Here is a 16514-nt window from a genome sequence, read left to right as displayed (position 1 = left end):
ACTCTCCTCCACCAGCACAGTGTCCCAGTGTTACACAGCGACAGACTCGCCTCCACCAGCACCGTGTCCCAGTGTTACGCAGCGACAGACTCGCCTCCACCAGCACCGTGTCTCAGTGTTACACAGCGACAGACCCCACCCCACCAGCACTATGCCCCAGTGTTACACAGCGACAGACCCCACCCCACCAGCACCGTGTCTCAGTGTTACACAGCGACAGACCCCACCCCACCAGCACCGTGTCCCAGTGTTACACAGCGACAGACCCCACCCCACCAGCACCGTGTCTCAGTGTTACACAGCGACAGACCCCACCCCACCAGCACTATGCCCCAGTGTTACACAGCGACAGACCCATCCCCACCAGCACCGTGTCCCAGTGTTACACAGCGACAGACACACCCCCACCAGCACCGTGTCCCAGTGTGACACAGCGACAGACACTCCTCCACCAGCACCGTGTCCCCGTGTTATATAGAGACAGACACTCCCCCACCAGCCCCGTGTCCCCGTGTTACATAGCGACAGACACACCCCCACCAGCACAGTGTCCCCGTGCTATGTAGCGACAGGCCCGTCCTCGTTAGCACTGTGTCCCAGTGTTACACGACAGTCTCACCTCGTCCCCACCAGCAGTGTCCCAGTGTTAGAGACAGACACTGCCCACCAGCATCATGTCCCAGTGTTGCACAGCAACTGACCCATCCCCACCAGCACTGTACCCCAGTGTAACACAGCGACCGACGCACCCCACCAGCATTGTGTCTCAGTGTTACACAGCGAGCAAAAGACCCGTCCCCATTAGCACCGTGTCCCTGAGTGACACAGCGATGGACGGTACCTCTCCGTTCAGTGATTAACGTGTACTTTAGAAGGTGTGATGTGATTTGTTTGTGTAGTGTGAACCTTTCCCATGTTGCTTTGGCAGGTATCTTTGTGGCCCACTATCTGCAGAGTATCACAGCCAGCCTGGCCCTGGGAGGAGAGCTCGTCTATCACCGCCGACCTGGGGAGGAGGGTGCTGTGATGTCTGTCGCTGGCAGGTATACAGGTACGTCAGCCAGGCGTGTCCAGTACACTTGTTAAGGTCATGTCTCCACCTGTCTTTCTGCCATCACACTAAGTTAAATTGGATGCCAGCAGTCTATCAGGGGCTATAGTGGTATGCACTGAATGGATGATTAAAAATGCCATTGTTCTGCGGAGAGGCATGGGTTAAATTCTGAGGGCAGGTTGTGGAGACTAGGTTTGTATTGCCCCGCGTATCGAAGATTAATGGGTAATGTAAAATGTTAAAGATGGCTAAAGAATTCGACATGCTCAATAGAGGGAAACTCTGGTGGGGACGGGTTCACAGGCAGCAGGGGCTGGGGAATCGAGAACAAGGGGCAGTACATTAAAATCTGAGCCTAGCTATTATGGGTGATGTCATAGACTTTTACAGCACAAAATGAGACCCTTTGGCCCATCGTGTTGGGAAACACTTCTTCATACCTAGGGGAGTGGGAATGTGAAGGTCCCGTCCCCCCCCTGCCAAAAACATGTCCAGGCTGGGGGAAGCTGGTCAGCTGAGATCGCTCGCTTTCTGTTGGGTGAAGGGTTTTAGAGCCAGCTCCAACACACTGAGTTGGGATTGAGATTAGCTGCCATTTACCTGAAATGTTGATCAGATTTGGGGGCCCGTTTAGCTCAGTGGGCTAGATAGCTAGATTGTGATGCAGAACAAGGTCAGCAGAATGGGTTCAATTCCTGTACCGGCTGAGGTTATTCATGAAGGTACATTTTGCCCCTCACCTGAGGTGTGGTGATCCTCAGGTTAAACCATCACCAGTCAGCTCTCCCCCTCAAAGGGGAAAGCAACCTATGGTCATCTGGTGCAATGGTGAATTTACCTCGACCTTAAAATCAGACTTGATGGGCAGGCATTGCCGTAGTTTCATTTCCAGCCACCAGGTGGTGGTGTTGCTTTATTCTGTGCAGCGGCACTCGTTCCTCAGCCGTTCTGACTCCTCAATCTGTCCCTCACCAAATTTATTGCTGAGGATGATGGTTTTGTGACTTCCTGGATGCTGGCGAACCAGACCACCCACTCAAAACAGAATGGCCCATACTCGGGACCGCTTTCAATCCCAAATTGGGAAGAGGAGGGAAACCCGGAGGGCTGAGCCAGTAGCATTGACTGTTCTCTGTATGGGTGCTGGAAACTTAGTCAATAAACAATGTGTGGGGCTCCTGTCAGTTTCCTACAGTGGGACCCCTAATGGAGCACCCTCCCCATTTCCATGGTTAGATTTATATAGCTCCTTTAACACAGCAAAACATGCCAAGGAGTATCAGAGGGATATCGACCTGACCCTGGACCATATGAGCAGATATCAGACTTTAAGCTCAGTCAATGAGGTTGGTTTTAAGGAGCCACTTAAGGGAGAGGCATGGGGTAGGAATGAGATGGCAAGGTTTAGGGAGGTAATTCCAGAGCTTTGGGTTCAAGGCAGCTGATGTCACAGCCACCAATGGCTTAGCGATGGGAATCGGGATGCTTAAGAGGCCGGAATTGGATGGGAGCGCAGAGATCTCGGAGGGCTGGAGGCGGTGAAAGGGAGGATTGTAGGGGCTGGAGGAGGTTACACAGATAGGGAGGGTTGTCGGGGCTTGAGGAGTTTAAAGAGATAGGGAGATTTGTAGGGGGCTGCAGGAAGATAGATATAGGGAGGATGTAGGGGACTGGAGGAGGTTACAGAGATGGGGAGGGTTGTATGGGCTGGAGGAGGTTACAGAGATGGGGAGGGTTGTATGGGCTGGAGGAGGTTACAGAGATAGGGAGGGATGAAGGGGCTTCAGGCGGTTACAGAGATGGGGAGGGTTGTATGGGCTGGAGGAGGTTACAGAGATGGGGAGGGTTGTATGGGCTGGAGGAGGTTACAGAGATGGGGAGGGATGAAGGGGCTTCAGGCGGTTACAGAGATGGGGAGGGTTGTATGGGCTGGAGGAGGTTACAGAGATAGGGAGGGATGAAGGGGCTTCAGGCGGTTACAGAGATGGGGAGGGTTGGAGGGGCTGCAGGAGGTTACAGAGATAGGGAGGGTTGTAAGGGCTGGAGGAGGTTACAGAATTGAGGGTTATCTGGGCTGGAGGGGGCACAGTGTGGGAGGCTGACCTGGAGTGTGTTAGTGTGATGAGGTTCAGCGGTTACAAGGACAGGGATGAAGATTACAGGAGCACGAGCTGTGCCGGGGCTGCTGTTGGTGTGTAAATTGCTGCTGTTTGTCAGGGTGAGAATTCAGTATGGAGCTGTCTGCATGATCTGATCCATCTCCTCTGCCTTACACCCCCACAGGGAGCAATTGGATTGGGACACTGACACTGAGTCAGGCAGGAGCACATGCTTCCTATTACCACAAAGCCAATGAGCAGGTAGGAATGGTTCAAATAATCCCAACACTCAGGTTAATTTGCAGCCTCTATTGTTCTGTGCTGCACCCCCCCCCCCCCCCCCCCCCCAGTCCTGATTGTCTGTCCGGCGCGCGCTGTCGTCTGTCCGGCGCGCGCTGTCGTCTGTCCGGCGCGCGCTGTCGTCTGTCCGGCGCGCGCTGTCGTCTGTCCGGCGCGCGCTGTCGTCTGTCCGGCGCGCGCTGTCGTCTGTCCGGCGCGCGCTGTCGTCTGTCCGGCGCGCGCTGTCGTCTGTCCGGCGCGCGCTGTCGTCTGTCCGGCGCGCGCTGTCGTCTGTCCGGCGCGCGCTGTCGTCTGTCCGGCGCGCGCTGTCGTCTGTCCGGCGCGCGCTCCCGCTGGTAACCTCCATCCCTGATCTCTGCTCCATCTCGTCGCCGCTCTTTTTCCAGCCCACTTCCTCTTTTCGACCGCTTTTACAGTCTGCACTCTTTCTCCGTCTCAGTTACAAGTTGGTGTGGAACTGGAAGCCAGTCTCCGGATGCAGGACACTAGTGTGACGTTCGGTTATCAGTTGGACCTTCCCAAAGCAAACCTCCTGTTTAAAGGTCAGTAAAGTAAGGTCAGTTTCTGCAACTGTACAAGGGACTTGTGAGGCCACATGTAGAATACTGTGTACGGCTTTGGTCCCCTTGTATAAGATAAGGCATTATCATTGGAGGCCGTACAGAGGAGGTTTACTCGGATGATCTCCCAATATGGAGGGACTGCCACATGAGGGAAGATTAAACAGTTTGGGTCCTAAGAATTCAGAAGAATGAGAGGCGATATGATTGAAACATATAAGATTCTGAGGGGATCAGACAGGGTAAATGCTGGGAGGGTATTTCCACTCATGGAGAGTGTCGGACCAGAGGGCATTGTCGCAGAATAAGGGGATGCTCATTGAAGATGGATTTGAGGAAGAATTTCTTCTTTCAAAGAGCCGTGATTATTTAGAATTCTTTACCCCAGGAATTTGTGGAGGCCGAGTCCTTGAACATTTTAAAGACCGAGATCAATAGGTATTTAATCAGTCGGGGATTTAAAGTTACGGAGATAAGACAGGAAAGTAGACTTAGTGAGTGTTAGATCACCATGATCTTATTAAATAGTGGAGCAGGCTCAAAGGGTTGAATAGCCTGACTCCTGTTCCTATTTCGTATGGGTATTATCACTTCACTGTTTTTGGGGGCCTGTGTATAAATCGCTGCTACGTTCTACACCACGACAGAAATTACGCTTAAAGAGCTTCATTGACTGTAAAGCATTTGAGATATCGTATGGTTGTGAAAGGTACAACCATACCTTGGAGGTATGGAATGGCAGAGGTGCAGTCACCAACGCCCCCAGACTGGTGCCCCTACATGAGGCTGCCTCCATCCGCTCCCAAGTCGCCCCCCCCCCCTCCCCCAACCACTTCCTTATTTTGTCTATGTTAGCTGCCCAATAATAGTTGCTGAAATTCGGCAGTGCAAGCCCCCCTTCTCTCCCCCCCCCCCCCCCCCCCCCCCCCCTAGGTTCTGCTCGAGCATCACCCTTTTTACTCGCGGGGACTTGCCCGCCCGTACAAAGCCCAAAATGATCTTGCTTACCATCTTAAAAATGGAACGTGGAATGAAAATGGGGAGATCTTGGCACACCCCCAAAATGCTGTTGTCCCACTTACAGCTCCGCGTGCGTTTGGCCCATTGGAGAATACGCTCCTTATCCAGGTACCTATGGAACCTGGCCACCATCGCCCAAGGGGGGTCTCCCTGCTGCGGCTTCCTCGCCAGCGCTCTGTACGCCCGATCCACCTCCAACAGTCGGGGGAAAGCCCCATCTCCAAACAGCTTCTGGAACATGTTCGCCATAAACTCCCTGGGATCAGACCCCTCCGCTCCCTCCGAAAGAGGGAGATAGCTAGGGCAATAGGTAAAGTGGTGGATGGAGGCAGGAACTTGGTAGGGGATGCGGCGGGTGTGAACAGAGCTTTCAAGGACTTTTATTGCAAACTCTATAGCTCGGAGCCCTCCTGTGGGGCCGGAGGGGATGAGACGCTTATTAGACGGCCTGACATTCCCAAAAAGTGGGCAGGGAGCTAGTGGAAGGGCTGGGCACCCAGATCAGAGCTGAGGAGATATTAGAGGGCGTAAAGGCCATGCAATAAAGCCCCGGGGCCGGAATGGTACCCAGTAGAATTTTATAAAAAGTTCTCCAGGATATTGGGGCCGCTGCTGGCCAAGGTTTTTAATGAGGCAAGGGACAGAGGGGTGCTTCCCCAGACGATGTCGCAGGCTACCATCTCCTTGATTTTAAATTGGGACAAGAACCCGGAGTTGTGTGGGTCTTATAGGCCGATCTCCCTTCTTAACGTGGATGCCAAACTGCTGGCAAAGCTTTAGGCCACTAGGATTGAGCATTGTGTGCCGAGTGTTATTAGGGAGGATCAAACAGGATTCGTTAAAGGTAGGCAACTGGGGGCGAATATAGGAAGATTGCTCAATGTGATCATGATGCCCCCGGAGGGAAAGGAGGTGGAGGTAGTGGTAGCTATGAACGTGGAGAAGGCATTTGACCGGGTAGAGTGGGACTACATATGGGAGGTGCTGGGACAGTTTGGATTTGGGATGGGTTTCATCGACTGGGTCAGGCTGTTATATCAGGTCCCGGAGGCGAGTGCGAGGACAAACAGGATGACTTCCGACCATTTCAGACTGCACTGTGGGACGAGACAGAGGTGCCCCCTCTCCCCACTGCTGTTTGCGCTAGCTACAGAGCCACTGGCAATTGCTCTGAGGGCTTCAGGGGGTTGGAAGGGGCTGGTTTGGGGGGGGGGGGGGGGGGGGGGGGAGCATAGAGTTTCATTGTATGCAGATGACCTGCTTTTGTATGTTTCAGACCCGATGGCGGGGATGGGCGGAATCATGGCGACCCTGGGGGAATTCGGCCGGTTTTCGGGGTACAAATTGAATATGACAAAAAGTGAAATGTTTGTAGTCCAGGAGAGGGGCCAATGGGACTGGCTGAGGGAGCTGCCGTTCCGGCTAGTTGGGGACAGTTTCAGAAGAAACTTTTTGTTTCTTCCCTTTCAATCTCTTCGGGCTCTCTGTTCCATAAACCAATATATACACCGAACACTTGTTCACTGTTTCTTCAAATCCAGCGCTTAAAAGCGCAAACAAAGTCGGGGGGTATAGGTCCGAATGTCTAGCCAGAGCGGCAACCACCAAATGTGCGACCTACTCCCTCATGGTCGCCACCGGAAGTTGTCGAGTGGAGGATAGTTAACTACAACAGTGTCCTGACAATTCAGTGAGTGGAGGATAGTTAACTACAACGAAGTGTCCTGACAATTCAGTGAGTGGAAGATAGTTAACAACAGCAAAGTCTCCTGACAATGCAGTGAGTGCGCAGTCGGGAGGAGGGTGGGTTGGCGTTGCCGAACTTTTGCAACTACTATTGGGCGGCCAACATAGCCATGATTAGGAAGTGGGTATTGGGGAGGGGTCGGCATGGGAGCGGTTGGAGGCAGCGTCATGTAAAGGCACCAGTTTGGGAGCGCTGGTAACGGCACCTCTGCCATTCTCGCCGGCCCGGTACTCCACACGTACGGTGGTGGTGGCGGCACTGAAGATTTGGGGGCAGTGGAGGAGACAGAAGAGGGTGGAAGGCACGTCAGTCTGGACCCCAATATGTAATAACCACAGGTTTCTACCAGGTAGGATGGATGGTGGGTTTCTGAGCTGGCAGAGGGCAGGTATCAAAAGGTTGGGCGACCTGTTTATAGATGGGAGCTTTCCCAGCCTGCAGGCGCTGGAGGACAAATTTATACTGCCGGCAAGGAACGGCTTTAGGGACTTCCGGTGTGCATCATGGAGTGAGTGTGCACACAGAGGCAGCTCCTGCCTAAGGTTGCAGAAAAGAGCTCTTTTTTGGGCAGCACGGGTTGGAATTTCGATGAAAAGGCGTGGGTGAAGGTTCAAGGAGTATTTTCCCCCAGGAATAGGATGTTTCTTGGTTATCAGACCCTCAGAAACAGTGCAAGATTTGTCTGAACAGCAGCAAACAAAAGCCTCTGCAGGCATGCAAGTGGGGGAATAGGTCTCAAGCTGACCTGAGGGCCTTTATGAAAGCTGAATTCTAGCAGCAGAGGGAAGAACTGTGAAAAGATCTCACCAAGGCCATTGAAGAAGCGGAGACGGACTTCCGGTAGCTGTGATGCGGAGCTAAGCCGCACGTTCAGTGGCTCCCACTATTTTCGGACTTTGGGGCTCTTTTAAGGGCTCGTAGTGGTGCTGTTTGGACTTTTCCCCGTGTGGGAACACTCCTTCTCAGATTCTCCACCGGTGGATGGCCTGGACTAGGAGTGGAGCGGTCAGAAAATCGGCTTTGCAGGTGCGGCTAAGCCGCACCGCAGCTCCCGCTACTTAAGGACTTTTGGGCCGATTTGAGGGCCTCAAACGGCGCTGTCTCGACGAATCCCGGTGGGGGAAGGTGTCTAGAGGAGCATTCCCCATAATTTATGGTGCTCACCCGGAGTGGGGCAAAGGAAAAAGCTGCAGCAGCTCCCCAAGAAAAGCGGGGGAAGAAGGACAAAATGGTGGCCGGCGGAACACCCGAGGACTGGTGGAAGTGGGCGCAGGAGCAGCAGGCCTCTCTTCTGCGCAGTTTTGCGGAGCTGAAGGCTGAGTTGCTGGACTCCCTGAATGCGACTACCAACAAGCTGCTTGGGGCTCAGGCGGCTCAGGAGGTGTCCATTCGGGAGTTGCAGCAGCAGGCCGCTGAGCGGGAGGAGGAGGCCGTGGTCCTCATGGGGAAAGTGGAGTTGCACGAGGCACTTCACAAAAAGTGGCAAGACCGCTTGGAGGAGCTGGACGTTCGCACGAGGTGAAAGAATTTGAGGATCCTGGGCCTGGCGGAGGGGCTGGAAGGGTCGGATCTCCCGTCGTACGTGACCACGATGTTGAGCTCGTTGATGGGAGCGGGGTCCTTCCATTTGCCCCTGGAGCTTGAGGGAGCTCAGAGTGCTGGCCAGGAGGCCTAAGGCAAATGAACCCCCGCGGGCGATGCTGGTGCGGTTCCATCGATTTAGTGACCGGGAGTGTGTGCTGCGCTGGGCCAAGAAAGAGAGGAGCAGCAAGTGGGAGAATTCGGTAGTGCGAATCCACCAGGACTGGAGTGCGGAGGTGGCAAAGCGGCGGGCCGGGTTCAACCGGACGAAGGCGGTGCTGCATGCCAAGCAGGTCAGATTTGGAATGCTGCAGCCTGCGCGTCTGTGGGTGACATATAAGGACCGGCACCACTACTTCGAGTCCCCGGAGGAGGCGTGGGCCTTTGTACAGGCGGAGAACCTGGACTCGAACGAGGGTCTGGGGACACACTATGGCCGATGCTGTTTTTGCTGTTGCTGTTCTTCAATTTTGACACGTGTTTTTTTTATGCTGGTTTTCTTTTTGCTCTGTTTCCGGGTGGGTTTGTCTGTTGGGTGTGGGGTATGTGGGGAACGTTGGGGGCATGTGCTTTATATGTTCTCTTCTGTACGGGGTTAGGGTGAAACTGGATTTTGAGGAGCTGCGTCAGAAGGGTGGGGTGTGGCAGTGTGAAAGCGCGGGCTTTTCTCTGATTGTCCGCGCTGCGGGGCAGGGGGGGCGGAGCTGGAGGTGGGGGCGTGGCCTCTACTGGTTTTCTTTCCCGCGCTGAAGTGGTGCCAAGGAGGTGTGGCAAGAGGGGGATGACCCCATGCTGGGAGGAGATGGGTTTTGGCAGGAGCTGCCGGGTCAGCAGAAGTCAGCTGACTCACGGAAGTACCATGGAGGGTGCGTCGCGGCTAGGAGGGGTCCTAGCCTGGGGGGGTGGGGGGGGATACCGGGTTGCTGCTGGAATGGCCAGGAAGGAGCTGGCGTGGGCCGGGGGGGTAGAGGAGAGACGTTATCGCCATGGGGAACGGGTCAGGCGGGGCGAGCTTGCCTGGGGCGAGCAGTCGATAAGCTATGGCTAGCCGGCGGGGGAGAGGGGCAGGTTGCCCTCTGATCCGGCTGATTACCTGGAACGTGAGGGGGCTGAATGGGCCGGTTAAGAGAACTAGGGTAATTTCTCATCTGAAGGGGCTGAAGGCGGACGTGGCTATGCTCCAGGAGACCCACTTGAAGGTGGCGGACCAGGTTCCTCGTCTGAGGAAGGGGTGGGTGGGGCAGGTTTTTCACTCCGGATTGGACGCGAAGAACCGGGGGGTGGCGATTCTGGTGGGGAAGAGGGTGGCGTTCGAGGCGGCTGAGGTGGTGTCGGACAAGGAGGGCAGATATATTATGGTGAAGGGTAGGCTGCAGGGAGAGAAGGTGGTGCTGGTTAATGTATATGCCCCGAATTGGGATGATGCCGGCTTCATGAGGCGCTTGTTGGGCCGCATTCCGGACCTGGAGGCAGGGGGCCTGATCATGGGGGGAGACTTTAACACAGTGCTGGATCCCCCACTGGACCGGTCCAGTTCAAGGACAGGTAGGAGACCGGCGGCGGCCAAAGTACTGAGGGGGTTTATGGACCAGGTGGGAGGGGTGGATCCCTGGAGGTTTGGGAGGCCGAGAGAGCGGGAGTATTCCTTTTTCTCCCATGTCCATAAGGTCTATTCCCGAATAGATTTTTTCATCCTGAGCAGGGGATTGATCCCGAAGGTGCAGGATGCAGAGTATTCGGCCATAGCAATTTCAGACCACGCTTCGCACTGGGTTGATCTGGAGATGGGGGAGGCGTGGGACCAGCGCCCGCTCTGGTGCCTGGATGTGGGGCTGCTGGCTGATGAGGTGTGTAGGAGGGTCCGGGGAAGTATTGAGGGGTATCTTGATACCAACGACACGGGGGAGGTCCGGGTGGGGATGGTCTGGGAGGCTCTGAAAGCAGTGATCCGGGGGGAGCTGATCTCCATCCGGACCCATAGGAAAAGGAAGGAGAGGGAGAGACTGGTGGGGGAGCTCCTGGATGTGGACAGGAGATACGCGGAGGCACCGGAGGAGGGGTTGCTGGGGGAACGGTGTAGTTTGCAGGCCAAATTTGACTTGTTGACCACCAGAAAGGCGGAGACACAGTGGAGGAGGTCGCAGGGCACGGTATATGAGTATGGGGAGAAGGCGAGCAGGATGTTGGCGCATCAGCTCCGCAGGCGAGGTGCGGCTAGGGAAATTGGTGGAGTGACGGATAGGGGTGGGAATGTAGTGCAGATGGGGACAGAAGTAAATGGGGTCTTTAGGGACTTCTACGAGGAACTGTACCGGTCAGAACCTCCGATGGGGAGAGGGGGGATGGAGAGCTTCATGAACAGGCTATGGTTCCCAAGGGTTCAAGAGTGGCTGGTGGCGCCGATAGAGTTGGAGGAGCTAGTCGGGGGATTGGACAAATGCAGTCAGGTAAGGCGCCGGGGCCGGACGGGTTCCCCGTGGAATTTTATAAAAAGTATGCGGATCTGGTGGGCCCCCTGTTGGTGCGAGCCTTCAATGAGGCATGGGAGAGGGGGGCTTTTCCCCCGACGATGTCGCGGGCACTGATCTCTCTGATCCTAAAGCGGGATAAGGACCCCTTGCAGTGTGGATCATACAGGCCTATCTCGCTCCTCAATGTTGACGCTAAGTTGCTGGCGAAGATCCTGGCCACCAGGATAGAGGACTGTGTGCCAGGGGTGATACACGAGGATCAGACAGGATTTGTCAAGGGACGGCAGCTCAACACGAATGTGCGGAGACTGCTAAATGTTATTATGATGCCGGCAGTGGAGGGGGAGGCAGAGATAGTGGTGGCGCTGGGTGCGGAGAAAGCGTTTGATAGAGTTGAGTGGGGGTACCTGTGGGAGGTGTTGGAGCGGTTCGGATTCGGGGAGGGATTCATCAAATGGGTGAGGCTGCTCTACGCGGCTCCGATGGCAAGTGTAGTTACCAATGGAAGGAGATCGGAGTACTTTAGGCTCTACCGTGGGACCAGGCAGGGGTGCCCCCTGTCCCCCTTGCTCTTTGCACTGGCGATTGAACCTTTGGCTATGATGTTGAGGGGGTCAGGGAGATGGAGGGGTCTGGTGCGGGGTGGGGAGGAACATCGTGTATCGCTGTATGCGGACGACCTGCTGTTGTATGTGGCGGATCCAGAAGGGGGAATGCCGGGGGTGATGGAGCAGTTAGCGGAATTTGGGGGCTTCTCGGGCTATAAGTTAAATTTAGGCAAGAGTGAGGTATTTGTAGTACACCCTGGTGATCAGGAGGAGGGAATTGGGAGACTCCCATTTAAGAGGGCAGTGAAGAGTTTCAGATACCTGGGGGTGCAGGTGGCCAGGAGTTGGGGGACTCTCCATAAGCTTAATTTTACCAGGCTGGTGGAACAGATGGAGGAGGAATTTAAAAGGTGGGACATGGTGCCGCTATCGTTGGTGGGTAGAGTGCAGTCCGTCAAAATGACAGTTCTCCCGAGGTTCTTGTTCCTTTTTCAGTGTTTGCCCATCTTTATCCCTAGGGCCTTTTTTAGAAGGGTGACTAGCAGCATCATGAGCTTTGTTTGGGCGCATGGGACCCCGAGGGTGAAGAGGGTCTTCTTGCAGCGGGGTAGAGATGGGGGGGGGCTGGCGCTACCCAATCTCTCGGGGTATTATTGGGCGGCCAATGTGTTGACGGTGCGCAAGTGGGTCGTGGAGGGGGAGGGGGCAGCATGGAAACGGATGGAGAGGGCGTCCTGTGGAGGCACAAGCCTGGGGGCCCTGGTAACGGCGCCGTGGCCGCTCCCTCCTCCGAGGTATACCACGAGTCCGGTGGTGGTGGCTACCCTCAAGATTTGGGGGCAGTGGAGGTGACATAGGGGAGAAGTGGGGGGCTCGATGGAGACTCCGTTAAGGGGGAACCATAGGTTCATCCCGGGGAACATTGATGGGGGATTTCAGGGTTGGTACAGAGCGGGCATCAGACAGCTGAGGGACCTGTTTATTGATGGGAGTTTTGCGAGCCTGGGGGAGTTGGAGGAGAAATTTGGGCTCCCTCCGGGGAACATGTTCAGGTATCTGCAGGTAAAGGCATTTGCTAGGCGGCAGGTGGAGGGATTCCCTTCGCTTTCCGCGAGGGAGGTGAGCGACAGGGTGCTTTCGGGGGTCTGGGTCGGAGAGGGGAAGATATCTGATATCTACAAGGTTATGCAGGAGGCGGAGGAGGCGTCAGTAGAGGAGCTGAAAGCTAAGTGGGAGGGGGAACTGGGGGAACAGATCGAAGACGGGACATGGGCTGATGCCCTGGAGAGGGTTAATTCTTCCTCCTCGTGTGCGCGGCTTAGCCTCATCCAATTCAAGGTGCTGCACCGGGCCCACATGACTGGGACGAGGATGAGTAGGTTCGTTGGGGGTGAAGATAGGTGTGTCAGGTGCTTGGGGAGTCCAGCGAACCATGCCCATATGTTCTGGGCATGCCCGGCGCTGGAGGAGTTCTGGAAGGGGGTGGCGAGGACGGTGTCGAGGGTGGTGGGATCCAGGGTCAAGCCAGGATGGGGACTTGCGATTTTTGGGGTTGGGGTGGAGCTGGGAGTGCAGGAGGCGAAAGAGGCCGGTGTGTTGGCTTTTGCGTCCCTAGTAGCCCGGCGAAGGATCTTGCTACAATGGAAGGATGCGAGGCCCCCAAGCGTGGAGACCTGGATCAATGACATGGCGGGTTTCATTAAGCTAGAGAAGATCAAATTCGCCCTGAGAGGGTCGGTACAAGGGTTCTTTAGGCGGTGGCAACCTTTTCTCGACTTTCTGGCTCAACGATAGGGTACGGGGACAGTAGCAGCAGCAACCCGTGGGGGGGAAGGGGGGAAGGGGGAGGGAAAAGGTGGGGGTGGGGGGGACGATGACTATGTTTGTTTATTTGATTTAAATTTATTTTTAAGTTCTTCTGTTCATTGGGGTTGGGGGGTGGGGGATGGGATACATGTGTCGATACAGTTTGGGGGTGGTACAGTTATTATGGGTTATTTTGTTGCATTTCATTGTTTGTCGTTGCGTTTTATATTTTCTGTAAAAAATTCCAATAAAAATTATATTTAAAAAAAAAAGGAACGGCTTTAGGTATCTACAAGTGCGGGCCTTCCTGAGAAAACAGGTGGTGGTCTTCCCACTCCTGCCACCATGGGGGATACAGGACAGAGTAGTTTCCGGTAGCTGGGTGGGGGAGGGGAAGGTGTCGGATATCTACCAGGAGCTGTTGGTAGCGGAGGAAACCCCGGGGGAGGAACTTAAGGGAAAATGGGAGCCGGAGTTAGGAGGAGAGTTAGAGCCGGGTCTGTGGGCGGAAGGCCTCAGTAGGGTCAATTCATCCTCATCATGTGCTCGGCTCAGTTTAAGGTGGCCCACCGGGCACACATGACGGTGGCGAGGATGAGTACATTTTTCGGGGTGGAAGACAGAGGTGTGCAGGAAGCTCAGCAAACCATGTCCATATGTTTTGGGCATGCCCGAAGCTTGGAGGGTTCTGGCAGGGGTTTGCCAAGGCAATGTCCACGGTGCTAGGTGCGTGGGTGGTGCCGAGTCCAGAGGTAGCGATCTTTGGAGTGTCAGAAGACCCGGGAGTTCAGGGAGTGAAAGAGGCTGATGTCCTGGCCTTTGCCTCCCTGGTAGCCCGGAGACGGATCCTGTTAATGTGGAGGGACTCGAAGCTCCAGAGTGTAGAGACCTGGGTTAGTGACATGGCTGGGTTTCTCAGGCTGGAGAAAATAAAGTTTGCCTTAAGAGGATCAATGCTCGGGTTCTCCTGGAGGTGGCAGTCATTCGTCGACGTTCTTGGAGAAATTTAAAATCTCGGCAGTAGCAGCTTTCTGAGAGTGTGTGTGTGTGGGGGGGGGGGGGGGGGGGGGGGAGGGGGCTTCATGTTATTTCATGTGGTCTGTGAAGATAGAGACGATGGGGAAATGTCTCTTTTTCACCATGTTAATGGTTACTGTTCTTTTTCTGTTATTGTTATAAGATTTTACAAATACTTTGATAAAATATTTTTTTAAAAGACAATGCCAGTGAGCGGAGGATAGTTAACTACAGCAAAGTCTCTGATAATTCAGTAGAATCATAGATTTACAGTGCCGAAGAAAGCCCATTCGGCCCATTGTCTGCCCCGTTCTCTTGGGAAGAGCATCCCAACCTTAAGCCCACTTATCCTTACCAACTTATCCTATCCCAGTAATGCACCTAGCCTTTTGAACATTATGGGGCAATTTAGCATAGCCAATCCATCTAACTGCACATCTTTGGACCATGGGAGGAAACCAGAGACAGGGAGGAAACCCACACAGACACACTCCAAACCAACAGTCACCCAAAGCCAGAATTGAACCTAGGTCCCTGGAGCTGTGAAGCAACAAAGAACAATACCGCACAGGAACAGGCCCTTTGGCCCTCCAAGCCTGTACCAGTCATGATACCAACCTTTGCCAAAAGCCATATCCCTCCAGACCCTCCTATCCGTGTGTTTGTCAAGATGCCTTTTGAACGCTGTTAATGTGTCTGCTTCCACAACCTCCCCTGGCAATGTGTTCCAGGCACTCACCACCCTCTATGTAAAAAACCTGCCTCACACACCTCCCCTAAACTTTGCCCACTGAACTGAAACCTATGGCCCCTGGTGACTGATATCTCACCCCGGGAAAGGGTGCCTGCCCATCCCATGCCCCTCATAATCTTGTAGACCTCTATCAGGTCACTCCTCAACCTCCTTGTTTCTAATGACAAACATGTTCGAGTCTATTCAGCCTCTCCACATAGCTGACACCCTCCAGACCAGGCAACATCCTGTAAACCTCCTCCTCTGCACATTCTCCAAAGCCTCCACATCCTTCTGGTAGTGTGGCGACCAGAATTGTGCGCAATATTCCAAGTGCAGGCCTTACCAAGGTGCCATACAACTGTAGCATAACTTGCCAGTTTTTATACTAGCCAGTGCTAACCACTGTGCCACCATGCCACCCAAGTAAGTGGAGGATAGTTCCAGAATGCATTTAACATGTGTAATTCATCCTGTGGTTGTCTTCCAGCCTGATTGCCAGGCTTTATCACCCAATGATCTGTAGTTACAAACTGTGGGAATATGTTGAGGGTTGAACATGCTGTTTATCCTGTGCGTGTTTCTCTCCGCAGGGTCCGTAGACAGCAACTGGGTTGTTGGAGCGACTTTAGAGAAGAAGCTAATTCCGTTACCTTTGACCTTAGCAATGGAGCCTTCCTAAACCACAGGAAGAACAAGTTCCAGTGTGGTTTTGGCCTGACGATGGTTAACTGGAAGGAGGGGGGAAGAATATGGAAGAGTCACATCCATGGCATCGAGCAGAGGAAGACAAGTTTTTATTTTTACTGGAATGTACAGAGACCTTGTTATCTTGGATCATTACACTGATGGTACAACACGCGTCGCTACAACAGAGAGGAGGGGAGGGGGGAATGTGAGGGATGAGCAAGTGGGGGCAGGAAGAAATGTTGTGAATTTTCCAGACTGTGATGAGGCTGCGTTGCAGTTGGTCGACACCCTGCCAACTTGGGGGGTGGGGGGGGGGGGGGGGGGGGGGTCTGTCCTGAGGAGTGCCCTCGCCAGCACTCTCGCTCTGCTCACCCCCACGCACCTCAGCGGGGCTTTATCCCAAAGGGAACAGGCTGTGATCCAGCGCAGTGACCTCTCTGCTGTGTAAAGTTGTCAATGTCGTGTTGTCTTCCTCTCTTTCCCTCTCTCTCTCTCTCTCTCTCTCTCTCTCGCTCCCTTTTGTGAATCCTCTCCCACATGCCTGCCCTCTATCCCGCACGTGTGTCCCCCACCCCGCATGGCCCCCCTTCTCTCACGCCTGCCTCAACCAACCCCCTTTCTCTCTCTCTCTCTCTCGGTCTCTGTGGCATGTGAGCTGCTGAGTACAAATTCAGCCTGTGACTGGAATTTAATCCTCCTGTGGGTTTTATTCTAAACGGTCAGAGTCAATCTCATTAGTAACCGTGCAATGTTAAAACAGCTCTCTGCTCCTCCCCTCCCCTCTCGGGACCGTGCTATCGTCTTTCCAAATCTTTGTTTTATTTCTTCCAGGGACAAGGAACGAGCTTGGGATCTGTTCCAATTTATCCCTAGGCAGAATCTTAAGTA

At 54.2% G+C, this 16514-nt stretch overlaps 1 protein-coding gene across 1 annotated transcript in view; it reads left to right on the top strand.

The window, feature by feature from the left end:
• Positions 1–15936, top strand: part of LOC119974471 (mitochondrial import receptor subunit TOM40 homolog) — a 44243-nt gene extending 28307 nt beyond the window's left edge. The window contains 5 exon segments of the mRNA XM_038813386.1: positions 929–1051; positions 3338–3414; positions 3893–3995; positions 15530–15601; positions 15604–15936. Of these exon segments, the coding sequence (XP_038669314.1) occupies positions 929–1051; positions 3338–3414; positions 3893–3995; positions 15530–15601; positions 15604–15785 (557 nt within the window). The 3' untranslated portion in view covers positions 15786–15936.
• Positions 15937–16514: the final 578 nt, after the last annotated feature.

Source organism: Scyliorhinus canicula, chromosome 12, assembly GCF_902713615.1.
Source record: "Scyliorhinus canicula chromosome 12, sScyCan1.1, whole genome shotgun sequence".
Lineage (NCBI taxonomy): Eukaryota > Metazoa > Chordata > Chondrichthyes > Carcharhiniformes > Scyliorhinidae > Scyliorhinus > Scyliorhinus canicula.
Note: the sequence above shows the minus strand (reverse complement) of the source record. Positions and strands in the feature narration are given on the sequence as shown.